The sequence below is a fragment of the Zea mays genome, chromosome 7 (genome assembly GCF_902167145.1).
Source record: "Zea mays cultivar B73 chromosome 7, Zm-B73-REFERENCE-NAM-5.0, whole genome shotgun sequence".
In the NCBI taxonomy this organism is placed as follows: Eukaryota; Viridiplantae; Streptophyta; class Magnoliopsida; order Poales; family Poaceae; genus Zea; species Zea mays.
Window position 1 is genome coordinate 162,412,939 of NC_050102.1, and position 14,926 is coordinate 162,427,864.

Below are 14,926 nucleotides of genomic sequence, written 5' to 3' on the forward strand. Positions count from 1 at the left end.
TTTGTTAGAACATAAAAGGCGGTTAATCCAAGACACGTGAGGACGGTTAACTCAGCGACTTCACTCTTTATAAGAGGTAATCCAATACATCAAGCCGATGATTCTCACACCTACCACACAAAACCAACTGCAGCAACAGAACTTAGAAGATCCTGGTTACCTAGGAAGGTTTTCGACAATTGCACCGTAGTCACCTCCAGTTACATGAAAACCTTCTTAGACTAAATTATTGTACAACAAAACGTCAGATTAGCCTTTCTAGCTATGCTGCCGACGCGTTAAGTACCACTGGTGAGGATATGATAGAGTGTGGCGGCCTCCCGAAGCCGCCGCAGGTTGGTCGCCTTCACGGCTCCGGTGCGCCCATTCCTTGCAGGACAAGAGGAGCCCGTTTCAGCAGACCCGACATCGGTGGCAAGGGCGTAATCTTGCGAATTGATGTATTGCATTACCTCTTATCAAGCTCTACCTTCTTTTCCAGGTCATGCACCAGATTGCGCAGCCTTTTGATGAGGTGACTCAGCGCTTGGACGGTTTCACGGCCTTCCTTGGATTCACATAGGCTTTTTAGAATATCAGACGCGATGAAGAATCCGTCTGCTTTGTTCCTAAGCACATCCATCCCATATAAGAATGGCATGCCCCCAAAACACAGCTTATAATAAGGACAAGCATATAATGTTCACAAACCAACAAACTCAAACCCGTCGCCATTCTTAATCTAGTATACTCAAGATCAAAATGATTGGGATATGTACGCATCAAACTAAGAAGAACAGACTACCTTATAAATAAAGAGTTTTAGAGGGCGGCACCAACTACAGCTAAGCTAGAACATCAAACAGATCATCACAATGTCATGAATGTGACAGCAAGAAACTAACCAGGCAACATAAACGCAGCATGTGAACTTGAACATTGCATACTATATATAGATACCTCAGTAATTCCTGGAAGATGATTTCAACAGATTCTGCAGTGCTGGCTAACACCTGTCTAAGATTTGAATATCGAGCAATGTTCCTGAGAGTAAGGAACACTTGCTTCAAGACCTCCTGGTCAGCAATCCCACGGTTCAGCAAATATATTTGCTTTAGCAATATATCTACAGCACCAGCAGCGACCAGCTTCTCGCAGCATTTCTTGGAATACTCTGTAGCAGTACCTGTAGGAGAAAGAGAGCATATAACCTCTTAGCTCTTCAACATAAGTGCTTAGACTGGCAAGTTGACGGCTAAATCGAGACAGCTGGGAGCCTGGGAGTATGATATCACAACCTTATGCCCCATGAATCAATGATGAATCTAGGTTGGAGAAAAAAAAATATAAAAGAGAGCATAGGGTTGTATTTACTCAATGTTGCACAAGTTTGACGAATGCTGTGTATGCTCCGACAGCGATGGAGTTGTGACAATGCAGACACCAGTCTGTTGATCAGGCGCATACTATCATCAACCTGTGAAGATGACTTCTGCAGTCTAGATCTTATATGTGCAACTTCTTGCTTCGAAGCCTTCCTCACAAGGTAGGCTTTGACATAGGACTGCGAAAATCAGTTAGATAAATGTCAATGAGAAAATCACACTTAATTGCAATTGTTTTTTCTATGAAAGGAAGGATATTTGCATAATGAAATAATGTTTCCTACACTTGGAATCTGAATAGATGCATGGATATTGGTTTCATTTATCCAACTAGCAAAAATCATGTTGTACCTGTATTATAGTAATACTTTTTCTAGTTCTAAAAGCAACTTGTCGTGCTATCCAACCACGGAAATGAGCCTGTATAACTAACGCCGCTTGCTTCCTCAATTTAAGGAACAAAACCTTTCTCCACCATCTCTGCAAATAGACTTATTAAGTATTAATCTGTGTATATCCAATTAACAAAAATAAACTTACAGAGATCAGACATCATCTGCCTCTTTATTCTACCTGTATGTTACAGATAGAGTTTCTAGTTCTAATAGCATCTTGTCGTGCAACCCAACCACGGAAACGAGTCTGAATGACAATCACAGCTCGCTTCCTCGTTTGAAGAACCTTTCGCCACCATCTCTGCAAATAAACGTACCAGATTACAGTAATTCTTGACACTTAAATGGTGGTACTAGGCTACATAGCCAGTCTAGAAGCATTTTTTAAAACAAATAGCATACATACTTGAATGATGTTGATGCAACGGAAAGTTTGGTTTAGTTGCTTCCGTGCCAACCAGCCACGGACAAAAGACTGAATTGAGATCACATATGTTTTGACAGACTGACGCAGCAGGAACTTCCTCCAGCATCTTTGTAGCCTTATGACAGAGTCTAGCACAATGTTCAACTCAAGGCTTTGATAACATTTTCTCTTTTGACTTTGGTCGACTACACAAAGTCTTGTGTAGGTTCGCAGTGAAGAGGAACCTGTATAAGTAGCATCTGTCAGTAATACTTGGATAATACAAGACAAATCACATCTTAGCAAGTTAGCAGCTTTACATCCGTAATGCAACCGCCATAACAACAGTCAATAAGCAACAAGAATATATCAAGGACAATATTAGATGTACATACTAACCTAACAGTCTCTTTCTAGCCAGCCATCCTCTGACAACTCGCTGAATCAGTACTGCAGCAAGTCGGTGGCGTTGAAAAGCTTGGTAGCACAAGAATACTCTTATTGATGTTTGGATTCCTACAATAGCCTGAATTTCCTTCATGAAACACTTGCGTACTGAATAGCATCGCCAGTGGCTCTGGATTTTAATTGCACCAGTTATCCTGTTTCTGTTGTTCAAAAACCTTCTGTATGCACTTTGTATCGTTTGAGCAGCCACTAGTTCCTTGCAGACAGGGAAACAAATACTGCTGCTGCACTGAATGTCATCCGCACTCACAAGCTTACTGACGGAAACTGAATTGGATTTCTCAACCACACACGACCGACAGTCATGCTCACTTTTGCACAGCTGAGTGGTAGAAGTTATAAAGTTGCTTTGATTGCCGCTAAACTGTAGTGGAGTTGTTGAGTCTAGACTGTCCATGCCATCAAAATAAAGAATAGGAGCAGCAGCAGAAGCTCTCACTGTGAGCACATGCTCACAGTGCTTGCATGCTGTGGGCGAAGCTATTGTTTTATCTCCACCACTACAATGCTCCTGAGGGGAAGGAGCAATGCTACTAATTTTGGGTGGAGTTTTACCTTCAAGGAACTCACAGCTTTTGAAAGAATCACTGTTCTTAAATTTTTTTCTTCCTCTAATCCAAATCCTTACAGCCAGTTGAATCATAATGGCAGATTTTCTCATCTGAACAAATCGATGCCTTTCCATTATAAAAATGAAATATCTGTTGTTTCCTGAAAAGAAATGGACGCGAACAATGTAACTGGGGAAAACTAATCCAGAAATCATGAGGAATTTGTAGGGAAATGCACCTTGTGCTTGCCAGGGAATAGAGGCAGCAATACTTAGACAACTACGGTTCCTGTTCGAGATGATGGCTGACCATGCCCTTAAAGCACCTTGCAGGATAAATATTGCCTTCTTACGCTCACAATATTTATTCTTTGCAATAAGACTTCTGGCCTGAGTCTGTATAATAGTTGCAGCCCACTCTAGAAAGAAGATTAAAACAAATTTCACTAGATTGTAGCAAACTATTATGCTACCAGCATAGTTGATATGGTTAAATTAACCATGGGAATTCACAGAACAATTATACTATATATAGATATGGAGAATAACATTTCACAATAATATTACCAAATTTCATTTCAGCGGCAGAAACTTACAAACTAAAGAATAGATAAAGAACAAACCCTGGTTGGTGCATGCACCATCATTTTTATCTGTCTGAGATGGATGATACTTTATATCAATCTTTCCTCGAGATATACGTCTTGCTGCAATCTTAGTATCCGCACTCTTGTACAACCTCATGTTGATCAAATTCTTTAGTTGATCCTATATGAATTAAAGAGGATTCTTTATGCATCCTGAACAGGAGTTAACACGAAGGAGAATTTGAAAGTGACAGCAAATATTACCAATCTTTCATCATTAGTCAGATGCGAAGATAGGAATGCTAGCAAAAGAATGGTACTCCTCTCATCAAATAATACACCATCAGCTAGGATGCCACTAGCTGGAATATCCTGCATATTGCAGAAAAAAGTTTGAGAAAGAAACTACTGATTGTGCAAACAAAAAAAAAGTAAACACTTACAACTGCCTGAAGAACATCGGAGAGTACTTTCCCCATCTCGCTGGATGGCCAGCCAGCGATATCTGATATAGTATCAAGTTGGTGACAGGTGAACAATTCCTTTCGGCATCCAGTTGGTGTTTCCTAAAACAAATAATCAACAGAGCACGTGGGTATCAAAGTGGCACATAAAGTTAAAGGTGTGATTCCAGTGCAAATAAAACACAAAAAATTATGACAGTTCAGGAGAACCTTGAAGGGGGAAATATCAATATTCAAATAATAGTTGATGAAACAGTTCAGTGCTCTTCTGTCTAACTGAGATGAACTTTCAACAGTCATGCCAATCTTTGAGCATATTGCCTGCAAAAGTACAAAGTATTAACGTAGGTAGCAAATAGACAATAAAGGCAGGGCTGTACGGTTAGCACAATACAAGTTCAAAAACAGTAAGCTTAAAAGGATACTAGCTCAAAATGATTAAAGCAGTGACGATTAAGAACATATCAATGATGTTCTGTGTTGTCTTTGATCTTGCGTGTTAGAATCCCGTATAGGGTTTTGGGCTTAGCCCCTTGTAATACATTCATACACCTGTGTAATGTGCCAAGCTCAATAACTTTGGTCTATTAGTACAACTCCCAACACTGAGTTAAGGCTAGGGTTTCCCACATGGTACAGAGCTAGGTTAGTTCTCTCTTCTCCACACCCCACCCGCCGGCGCGGATGCCACCTACGGCCTGAGCGCGGACGCCACTTTGGGCACGGCCCCGCCTCTGCGTCCATCTCTGGCGTGGCTCCGGCCGTCCCCACCATCATTGCCGGCCAGTTCGCTGCCACGCTGCCGACCAGCTCCTCCGCCCCCACGGCCTCCCTCCCATCGTCCCGTAGCCAGTTCACAGAAACCCAAGCATGAGGATTTTCAACAGAAAGTATAAAGAAAGTGGCAATGACAACAGCCTTTTTACAAACAAAAATATGCATTTTTTTAACAGTCTTGATACTTGTTAGTGTTGTAAACTTGTAATATAATATAAGTGAGTTGCTCGCATCTTCCTATCAGCTTAAGCTTTTGGGTTGAACTGATTGATACATGCAACTTAATATGGTATCAAAGGCAGTGATCACGAATTCGAATCCTGGTTAGCATAATTAAAATAAAAATAGTTATTACTTGCTCATATTGTCTGAGACTCAAAGGAGGATCGACGTGAGTGGGGAATGTTGGAATATAATATAAATGAATTGACTGTCTCTTCCTATCAGCTTAAGCTTTTAGATTGAACTGGTTGATGCATGTATCAAAGGCAAAGGTCACGAATTTGAATCCTGGTTAGCACAATTAAAATACAAATAGTTATTGCTCGCTTCTATTCCACTTCCTGTCAGTTTAAGCTTGTTGGTGCATGCAACTTAATACTTAGTGCAATGATACCTTGTTTTCAAGTCGGCGACTAGTCGTCGAGTCGGCCCTGGGATCTCGACTGGTGAGGTCGGCTCGACTTTTCTAGCAAGTCGGACGACTTGGCAACGACTGGTCTGGCAAGTCGGCCGACTTGTGTCCCAGTTCGGCCCAAGCAGCTCAAAGGCCCATAATACAACATAAACCCTACCTCCCAACACCTCTGGCCGCCTCCAGCCAATCCCGACCCTAAACCCGACAGGAACCTGCGTCGCTCCTCTGCACACCCCTCTGCACGCCCTCACAGCAAGCTCTAGTGAGTCTTGCTCCTCCTCTCTCGCCCTCACAGCAACATGCCTAATGATGACGAAGAAGTGGATGACTTTGGTGAATCCCCACATAGCAGTCCAACTCAAGCTGGTGTTGGTGGTGAAAAAAATGCAATGGATGATCTTGATTTGGGAGATATTTAGGGTATCTACTATCTAGTATCTATCTAGCTGCAACAGCAACTTAGCTATCTAATGGAGCTTATTTCCTTTCAAGTTTGAACTATATTTTGTTGCTATTTGATTTCCAATTTGAACTATATGTCTATATATGGCTGTTATGACTTATGACTTATGTGGCTGATTTGGTTCAGTTTGAAACTTCAAATGAGGTAAGAGTAAGACTTACTGTTTATTTCAGTTTCGTTTAATTTCAGGCTTCAAATGAGGTAAAACATGCCCTTTCTTCATATAAAAATGTTATATTGTCTATATGAAGCCATTATATAGGCAAAACATACACTATATTAGCAAGTCGACGACTAGTCGACTGAATTATCGACTAGTCACCAAGTCAGTACCTTGTCGACTCGATTCGACTAATCGACTTGAAAACCTTGCAATGATACACAATTTTCCAGTATATTTGAGGAAAGAAGTCTTGATACTTGGTTCATGAATCCTAAGGAAAGTTATTTTTACAACTTCAGAAGTTCTCCAGGTCTTGGCGAAATGATCAATTTACTGAAGTCCATTAACCTATGGACTTATTTACTTTTTGCACACAACTATGTGAACTGCAGATAAAAGAAACAAAGGAATCCTTACCTGAACCCAATTGTAAAGCAAACCCATGTGTGGCTTGTTCTCAGATATTTGTTGTTCCTGAAATAAAAGGGACCCCTTAATAAAAAACGTGCCCAGCATATTCTTAAAGCAGAAAAAGAAGCCCTCCTTAAAATAACGAACAAAAGTCTCCGATCAAAATGATAAGCACAACGTATCCGATAGCTTTATCAAGTAACTTTTGTCTATTGTAATGAAATAAAATAAGTACTGCATGGTATTTTATTCCATTCTATCCACATATTTTAACTGTTTAAGATAGATGAACGGATCACTCACCGTTACATGTACGTTTAGCTTGGTTAGTTCACGAGCTAGCGAGGTTGCGCTTGCTAACAACGGTAGCTGCACGGGAGCAAAAGACAATAACATTTGATGAGACAGACAAATTATTCTGGAATCTAAATGAGTTAGATGAAAACATTGCCATAACAAAAAAAACTGAGACGGTACAAATTACACAGTAACCTATAAAACCATTATATGAATAATTTGAAGACGATTTCGGGGGTGTTTAAATGCACTAGAGTTAATAATTAGTTGGCTAAAAAATTGCTATTGGAATTAGTTAGCTAACAAATAGCTAGGTAATTATGAACTAATTTACTAAAAATAGCTTCTAGCTAAACTAGGGTGTTTGAATGTATCCAACTAATTTTAGTCGCTAACTATTAGCTCTAGTGCATTCAAACACCCCTTAACAATATTGAGTGATAATATACATTAAGATAATACACAACAACAACAACAAAGCCTTTTTGTCCCAAGCACGTTGGGGTAGGCTAGAGATGAAACCCCGTATGAAAACCTCAGAGCTCAACCCCCAAAGAACAGAAAAGGGAAACAAAGGCAAAGGAGAACCGAAAACAACGAAACGGGGAAACACATAAAAGAGATAAAACCCACAAGGACCAGCAAGATCTAAAATGGACACAAGAAAAGGTCAAACGATTACGGAGGAAAAGCGAAACTATCAATCAGGGTTCTGGCACGTGAATTGCACACTTCCACCCCTTCCTATCTGCGGCGAGCTCTTTGTCAATATTCCACTCCTTCAGGTCTCTCTTCACAGCCTCTGTCCACGTCAAAGTTGGTCGACCTCTACCTCTCTTCACATTTTCGGGACGCCTAATTATTCCGATATGCACTGGTGCCTCTTCAGGTCTTCGTTGGATATGTCCAAACCATCTCAAGCGATGTTGCATAAGCTTCTCCTCAATTGGCGCCACTCCTACTCTCTCTCGTATATCATCATTCCGGACTCGATCTCTCCTTGTGTGGCCACATATCCAGCGCAACATACGCATCTCTGCCACACTTAGTTGTTGGACATGTCGTCTTTTAGTGGGCCAACATTCTGCTCCATACAACATAGCCGGCCGGATTGTTGTCCTATAGAATTTGCCTTTTAGTTTGCGTGGCACCCGGTGGTCGCATAAGACACCCGCAGCTTGTCGCCACTTCAACCATCCGGCTTTAATTCTATGACTGACATCCTCATCGATGTCTCCCTCCTTTTGAAGCATTGATCCTAAGTAACGAAAAGTGTCTTTCTTGGGTACCACTTGCCCATCAAGACTAACATCGCCATCCTCATACCCCATGGCACTGAAATCACACTTCATATACTCTGTTTTAGACCTACTAAGCCTAAAACCTTTTGCTTCCAGCGTCTGCCTCCACAATTCCAACTTTTGAGAAACACCACTCCTACTCTCCTCAATAAGTACCACATCATCGGCAAAAAGCATACACCACGGTAAAACTCCTTGTATGTCCCTTGTGACCTCATCTATCACCAAAGCGAAAAGATAAGGGCTCAAAGACGACCCTTGATGTAGTCCTATGTTAATTGGAAAGTCATCGGTGTCTCCATCACTTGTTCGGACACTTGTCACAACAATAGTGTACATATCTTTAATAAGATTAATGTACTTTGTTGCTACTTTGTGTTTTTCCAAGGCCCACCACATTACACTCCTAGGTACTTTGTCATAAGCCTTCTCCAAGTCTATGAAGACCATACATTAAGATAATACGATTAAATAATTACATATAACCACTAAGTAAAAGCATTTAGCGAAACCTTATGAGAAGCATGTGAAACTGAAGGTTAAGTTAACTCCTACAGTGAGCAATCTAGAACTCTATCTTTGTGGGGGAAAAGGGTTTATTGAACATTTGACCTGCATATGGATGAACATATTCCACAGCAGTGAAAGAATAAGCTCCTTATCCCCAGCAGCGATGTCTTCCGCGGAAATTGTGACTCCATCAGAATCAGATAATGGAACCCGAGCTTGTTTGATATATTGTATAGCAGTGGTGCAGTTACTTCGCCTCTTCTTGTCTGTATCTGAGGGAACAATTACTTTCTGAAATGAAGCGTATTGGCACCGTCAATTAAATGCTGATAGGATCAAGCTATTTAATGTAGCAAAAGAAAATTCTTACCGAAATGATTGATGCATCTGCGAGGAGCAGCTGAACAACTCTACAAAGAATTATGCCATCTTGGAGATCTTCAAATAAATTCCTCATTGTGAAATCATATTCTGACAAAGCAGGCTGGTGAGAAAAAAGAAAATTAGAATAATCCGATAAAATTCAAACAAGATTTTAAACTATACCATTCCTGAAACAAACTTATACAACCGAAACACAAAAGCAAATTGTTTGGTACAGTAATACAGCAAATTCGGATACCTGTTGATAATTTAGTTTATATCCCATAGTTGTGAGGTGTACCAGAATGTCACCTTCTCCATGCATGGTCTCCCTCAAAGACTCTAGAATTAAGTAACCAGTCAAATAATAGAATGACAACTAGATATAACACTTGCATGACGCAAAAAATAATAAAAAAACGATGGATTCAGCTATATTACCTTGAATGATTTGACGACTAGATTTTATTTGACTTTGGTGACAAAATAAAAGAGGGGATCCACCATCAAGGCCATCGATTCCAGCTTCGAGAGGAAGAGTACTTTCTATTTTGGTTCTGTCTAGTGCAACAACAAGAAGAAAAATTCTTTTCAATATAATATTGCCCAGCACATCACTGTAACCTTGTACATGGTGCTCTTCTACCAGCTTCTTGTTACCACATGATTTTGCAGTCATGATTTGAGAAAGCATATGCTTCTCCAAAATTAGTTTTAGAAAATGAACCTCCTTGTCCCGTTTTCCTTGTCCAGTCTGCAGCAAGGAATCACCACCGAGAACAATATGCAAGCCAATCCTGAGCCAATATGGATTGTAGGACATGAAAACCCTAGTTGCTTTCTCTTTGAGCCTAAGGTCAGTAACAAGGGGGCACCGTGCTTTCATCTTCAATCTGCCTTCATCGATGTTCTGAAAAAGGTGGGGGAAATAATGTGCCAGTTAGAGAATAATGTTTCTACTGAATAATATAGGAAAACTTTTTATAGCATTTATAATCACTAGATACCGTTTAGGAAATAAGAAAGTGCATGAGAGTACTCCCTCTGTTCCATAGATTGTTTTGACTTTTCTAAATTTATAGTTTTTATTATATATCTAGACATAAGGTATATTTAAGTGCATAGCAAAAGCTATGTACAAAAGACAATCCTAGTTGCTTTACTTTGCGGTCTCTCATTCTTAGCATACCCTTTTGTGGGGAAAAAAACAGCAGGCACTCATACAGTCATACTGATAACGAAGTGATGCATAATGTTACCATATGTTTCATATACTCATATCCAATTTTCACATCTTACATAAGTTATTTTCAAAGACGATACTATACTTTATCACATCTACACTCGCAATTTAAATGTTGCCAGCTTGCCATGCCCAGTTCTTCAAATACAATCTCAGTTTGACGACAGGTCGAAATTAGATAATTCGTTGTTTCAAATTTCTAACAAAGCAAAATTAGCATGTACCGTAGGCCACAATAATAAGAATGTTATATGCCATAGCCGTAGAGTTTGAACCCTCGAGCCTCGATTTTTTCTCACCTTACAAATTTGAAACATCATAAAGAGCACCTCCTCACACGCGCCCTTACTCATGTGTTTCTCCATCCTCTCCGTGACATCCTCCAGGCTGCACGCATCCTTAAGAGATTCCCTTAACGCGGCCACCATCGCCGGCGTCATCTCCTTGCTCCTCTCTCCGCCGCGATCACCACCACCGCGGCACCTCTTCGGGCTGCGCCCCCCACGCGCCCGGTCTCCATCGAGCGCGCCGCGTTTCCCCGTAGCCCAGGGCTGCGCGGCCGCGGCGGAACCGGTGAACCCTGGGAAGCACCCGCAGGCGGAGGGGTCGCGTAGGAGGAGGGATAGCCATGACGAGGCGGAGGCGGAAAAGGTACGGAGGGCGCGCTCACGGCCGGACTCGGCGCGGCGGGCGGAGCGCGACTGGTCGACCTCGAGGGCGTGGAGGCGGCGGCCGAGGGGCGTCGGGGTAGGGACGCCGTCGCCAGGCCTCCGGCGGCGGAGTGACGTCGGAGTGGGAGCCTGGAGGGCGGATTTGGAGGCGGTGAAGAACTGAGGCGAGGGAGGTACGGTTTTGGGGTTGGGTCTCGGGGTGCGGAGGTTGGAGAGGTCGCAGAAGGGGGAGGTGTCCGGCTCGCGGCGGCTCATGGCGACCGGAGAAGCACGCTCTAGAAGGTTTGGGGGCCGGCCTCCATGGATTCCGGAATGTTCGAGTTGGAGGGGATTCGAGGGGGATGGCCGTGGCGTTCGAATGGTTGGGGATTCGGGATCAGTACTCAGTAATTGGCGTTTGGGCGGGATTCATGGTTTTGGTGATGTCGAACGGTCGAATTTCGAATTTCACGCTCCTCTGTTGGGCCAGGTTTACATGGGCCTCGATCCATTGGCAGTTTGACACCGACAAAAACATTATTTTTTTCAAACTTTTCTAAGACGATGTCTCATTTTTTTTTCTTTCGGTCTGGACAACTGGGTTAGAGAATCTCCATCGGTTACTAAAAAATAACTCTTTAAACTTAGATTTAACAAGTTGCTAAATATATATTAAGAACAAAAACAATTTTAACCTCTAACAGTTTCCAAATTGTAGGTTATTAAATATTTTTAAATTATACTAACTCAATTTTTCTAGTTATTACTTACATCGTTAAATTTGGTTTCATTTAATATAAAGTTCAATAATTATCGTTTTCTCTTGATTGCTATTTTAATTTTGTATGAATCATGATCGATCAATTTCCTCTAATTTTTTGGATGAAAGTAGTTTATATGACTAAAATATTATCTAACAGTTAGCTGAAACATTGTGGGATCTGACAATAGTGTCCATAGAACTACTCATGAGTAGTAAACATATTAGTTTTCTACTCTCTCTCTCTCTCTCTCTAGTGGTCCAAAATGTGGTCGAGGGATCTTTATCTCTAGTGGTATTCTTCTTATAGACTACTTGGATATTGTAAAAAAATAATCTATGTAAATTGTGGTTGCCATTAGTATAGTTTAAACTCCAACCAGTGCCTGGTCTATCCACTGCCGAGCTGGGTAACTGGGTGTCCAATCCTTGGAATGGCTTGTGGTAGTTCTTCAACCAACGAATCTTTACTACTGTTTAAGTTATTAGTGTAGGTGTGCACAAGTTGGTGGTTCTGCCATGCCCGCGTCTCTGCCGCCATCCTCGCCCTCGCCCGACTCTCCATCGAAGGAAGGGCGCCATTCCCGGGATTACCCACCATTCTCGCCCTCGTCCGCTCTCCGCCGTCCTCGCCCCCACCCGCCCCCACCATCCTTGCCCTCCTACGCGCAAGTCCTCGGCTCCCCTTCCCCTGCCAACGTCGTCTCGCAAGGGCTCGTCGTCTCTGCGCAAGGGCTCGTCGTCTCGCAAGGGCGCCCCTTCCCCTGCCCCCGTCGTCTCTGCGCAAGGGCCCGTCGTCTCGCAAGGGAGGAGCAGAGGAGGAGGTGATGGCTGTTGAGGAGGAGGAGGACGAGGATGCCATTGTGGCCCCTTCCCCTGCCACAAGTTGTTCGCGGCGCTCGAGTCCCTCAAGAAGAAGGACAACAAGGGCGCAGCCATGCCCCCGCCCGAGCCCCTTCCCCAACTCTGGTGAGCAGGATTACCGCCCTCCCGTGGTTGCTGATTCCCTGTACCTATCTCTCCCCTACCTCTTCCTCCCACGTTCTTTGCGACAGGGACTTGGTATTCCTCCGAGCACGGCCTCAACGGCGGCAACTGCGACCAAGCACGCAGGCACCGGGTGGTGGTCGAATCGAGGGAGGCCATGCCCCTGTCCTTCAACAACTCCACCACCGAGGATTCAGCGGTTGCCGGTGGCGGCGCGAGGAGGGCGCCAGGTGCAGCTGTCCGAGGCGGAGATCCGGTAGCTCTGCGTAGAGGGCAAGCGGGTGCTCCTCTCCTAGCCCAATCTCCTCCGAATCCACGCCCCAGTCAAGATCTGCAGTAATCGTCGCCTTTCTCTTATCTATCTATGTATCTACCTGGGCGATGCCGCCTGATTCCTTCGGTCCTTCCCCTTTTCGTTTGGGACGCCGCCATCGAGCCTGACAGATCGGCGGCGCGATTGTATCGTGGTGGCCGGTAGGCTGTCGCCAGCGCGCACAGCTGCGAGACAGCCGGGATCGATATCCTCCTGTCGATCGCCGGATCCGCAGTCGCAGAAGCAAAGCAAATGCGATGATGTCTCAGCCGGTAGAACAGGAGCAGTCAGAGCGATGGAGGACCTTAGGACAAGTTGTAAAGGTCTTGGTTCCGGTCGTTCCTCTCCAAGTCATGTGACGCGGCGTTCCTCGATGGAGGGGACGACACGGAGGAGGGGACCATGGGGCGGTCGTGGCCGCTGGCGTGGCTCCACGCGCAGAGGGACTTCCTGCGCGCGTAACCACCTTGCCTCACAACCAACGCGAAGAAGGAGAAACACGTCGATGCCCCCGTAAAGGCGACCGATGCAGGGAAGCCTGACCACCTCGCATCGGCGTGTCTGGAGGGTACGCTCTTCGGCTTCAAGGACCCGGTCCCTGACGTCGAGCCCGCCTCCACAGGCGTCGAGGTCGCGGTGGCGCCGTTCTGGAACAGGGAAAAGGTACTCATTACCTGCTCCCGCCGCATCACGTACATGTGAGTGTCCTCTATCTAATGTAGTACATGTTGTCTCTGCTCCCGCACGCGGAGAAGGACATCAAGGTCGAGCCAAAGCAGAACAAGGGGAACGCGCTGAACGAGCTGATCCAGCTGCCTTTTCTTCGAGGTATAGATCTTCTAATCTATTTCTACCCTGCACGGTGGATCTTGTTACCATTAACACATGGGAACAAGCTATATAAACCGCAACTCTTAATCTCAAGCTTGATTAAGTATGCATGCCTGAAAATTTTGCTTAGATATTGTTAGTGCCATTTAAAGTTTTGTTTCTTCATTTATAAAAAAATGATCTGTTTAATTCTTACATGTTCCTTCTCTCTTGAGCAAATAACAGTGCTCCCTGGTGTCATCTGCATATGGAGAATTTAGGACTAAAAGGGCAGGTCAAGCGCAAGGCTGGAATCAACTGAGAGGAGAGAATTTGAATGTGCATGAGATATCTTGTCGAGTATAACTGTTAAATGAGAAAATGTACTATTACATGTTTAGTGATTCCTGGCACATGCACTATATTGCTGCACATTATGTTCCCTTAGTAAGTACTGACCTTTTCAGAACAATGTCAATGGTATTCTGTAGATAAGAAAAGGTGTACTTCCTCGCCTTCTAGAGGAGATATTGTCAACAAGAATTATGGTGAAACAAGCAATGAAAAAGTTGAGTCCATCACAGCAAGTTCTTCACAAGGTATCACTTCTATACCAACTTTTGAACATCATGTGAAATGCCTGAATCTCTTGTTGATTGGGCACAAAATTATTTAACATTGCTGCACTGATTGTTGTTCCTGAATTTAAGAAAATCTTTATGTGATACAGGTTCCAGATGTTGTTGTGGCGTTAATGCCAATATGTGAGGCTTTTGGGTCAATACCACCGCCTCCTAATCACAAGTCTACCATTCATGGTGAAATATCTGTTTATATAGTCCTCTCTTGTGCATTTCTTTGTCTTCTTCGCTTGTGGAAGTTTTATAGACCTCCTCAAGAGTATTGTATTGCTGGTCGTGGAGGCTCAGTAAAGCTGGAACTGACTCTGGACTATCTGTTGTTGATGCACAATAATCACATTGAGTTCTCAAATTCATTTGCCTCTA

The 14,926-nt window shown here is 43.4% G+C and overlaps 1 protein-coding gene across 1 annotated transcript; it reads right to left on the reverse strand.

Annotated features, from left to right (window-relative positions):
- Nucleotides 1–37: 37 nt before the first annotated feature.
- LOC103633234 (abnormal spindle-like microcephaly-associated protein homolog) lies at nt 38–11,491 on the reverse strand. Its single transcript, XM_008654930.2, has 20 exons — nt 10,699–11,491; nt 9,598–10,066; nt 9,416–9,498; nt 9,164–9,277; nt 8,896–9,084; nt 6,989–7,054; nt 6,692–6,748; nt 4,445–4,555; nt 4,214–4,336; nt 4,035–4,142; nt 3,807–3,951; nt 3,423–3,602; nt 2,565–3,344; nt 2,166–2,410; nt 1,938–2,060; nt 1,716–1,844; nt 1,354–1,543; nt 940–1,165; nt 453–608; nt 38–369 (listed from the first exon to the last, which is right to left on the reverse strand). The coding sequence occupies exons 1-20, from the start codon at nt 11,323–11,325 to the stop codon at nt 279–281; spliced, it is 4,212 nt and encodes a 1,403-aa protein (XP_008653152.1). The 5' UTR covers nt 11,326–11,491; the 3' UTR covers nt 38–278.
- Between the last annotated feature and the right edge of the window lie 3,435 nt (nt 11,492–14,926).

What these genes read in the sequence shown, in the direction of transcription:
- LOC103633234 (XM_008654930.2), bottom strand. Translation starts at nt 11,325, where the DNA reads ATGAGCCGCCGCGAGCCGGACACCTCCCCCTTCTGCGACCTCTCCAAC. An exon ending in TAGTCGTCAAATCATTCAAG is followed by an intron (nt 9,499 to 9,597) that starts GTAATATAGCTG and finishes ACTTAATTCTAG; the next exon opens with AGTCTTTGAGGGAGACCATG. An exon ending in TCAAACTTGTGCAACATTGA is followed by an intron (nt 1,166 to 1,353) that starts GTAAATACAACC and finishes TTTCTCCTACAG; the next exon opens with GTACTGCTACAGAGTATTCC.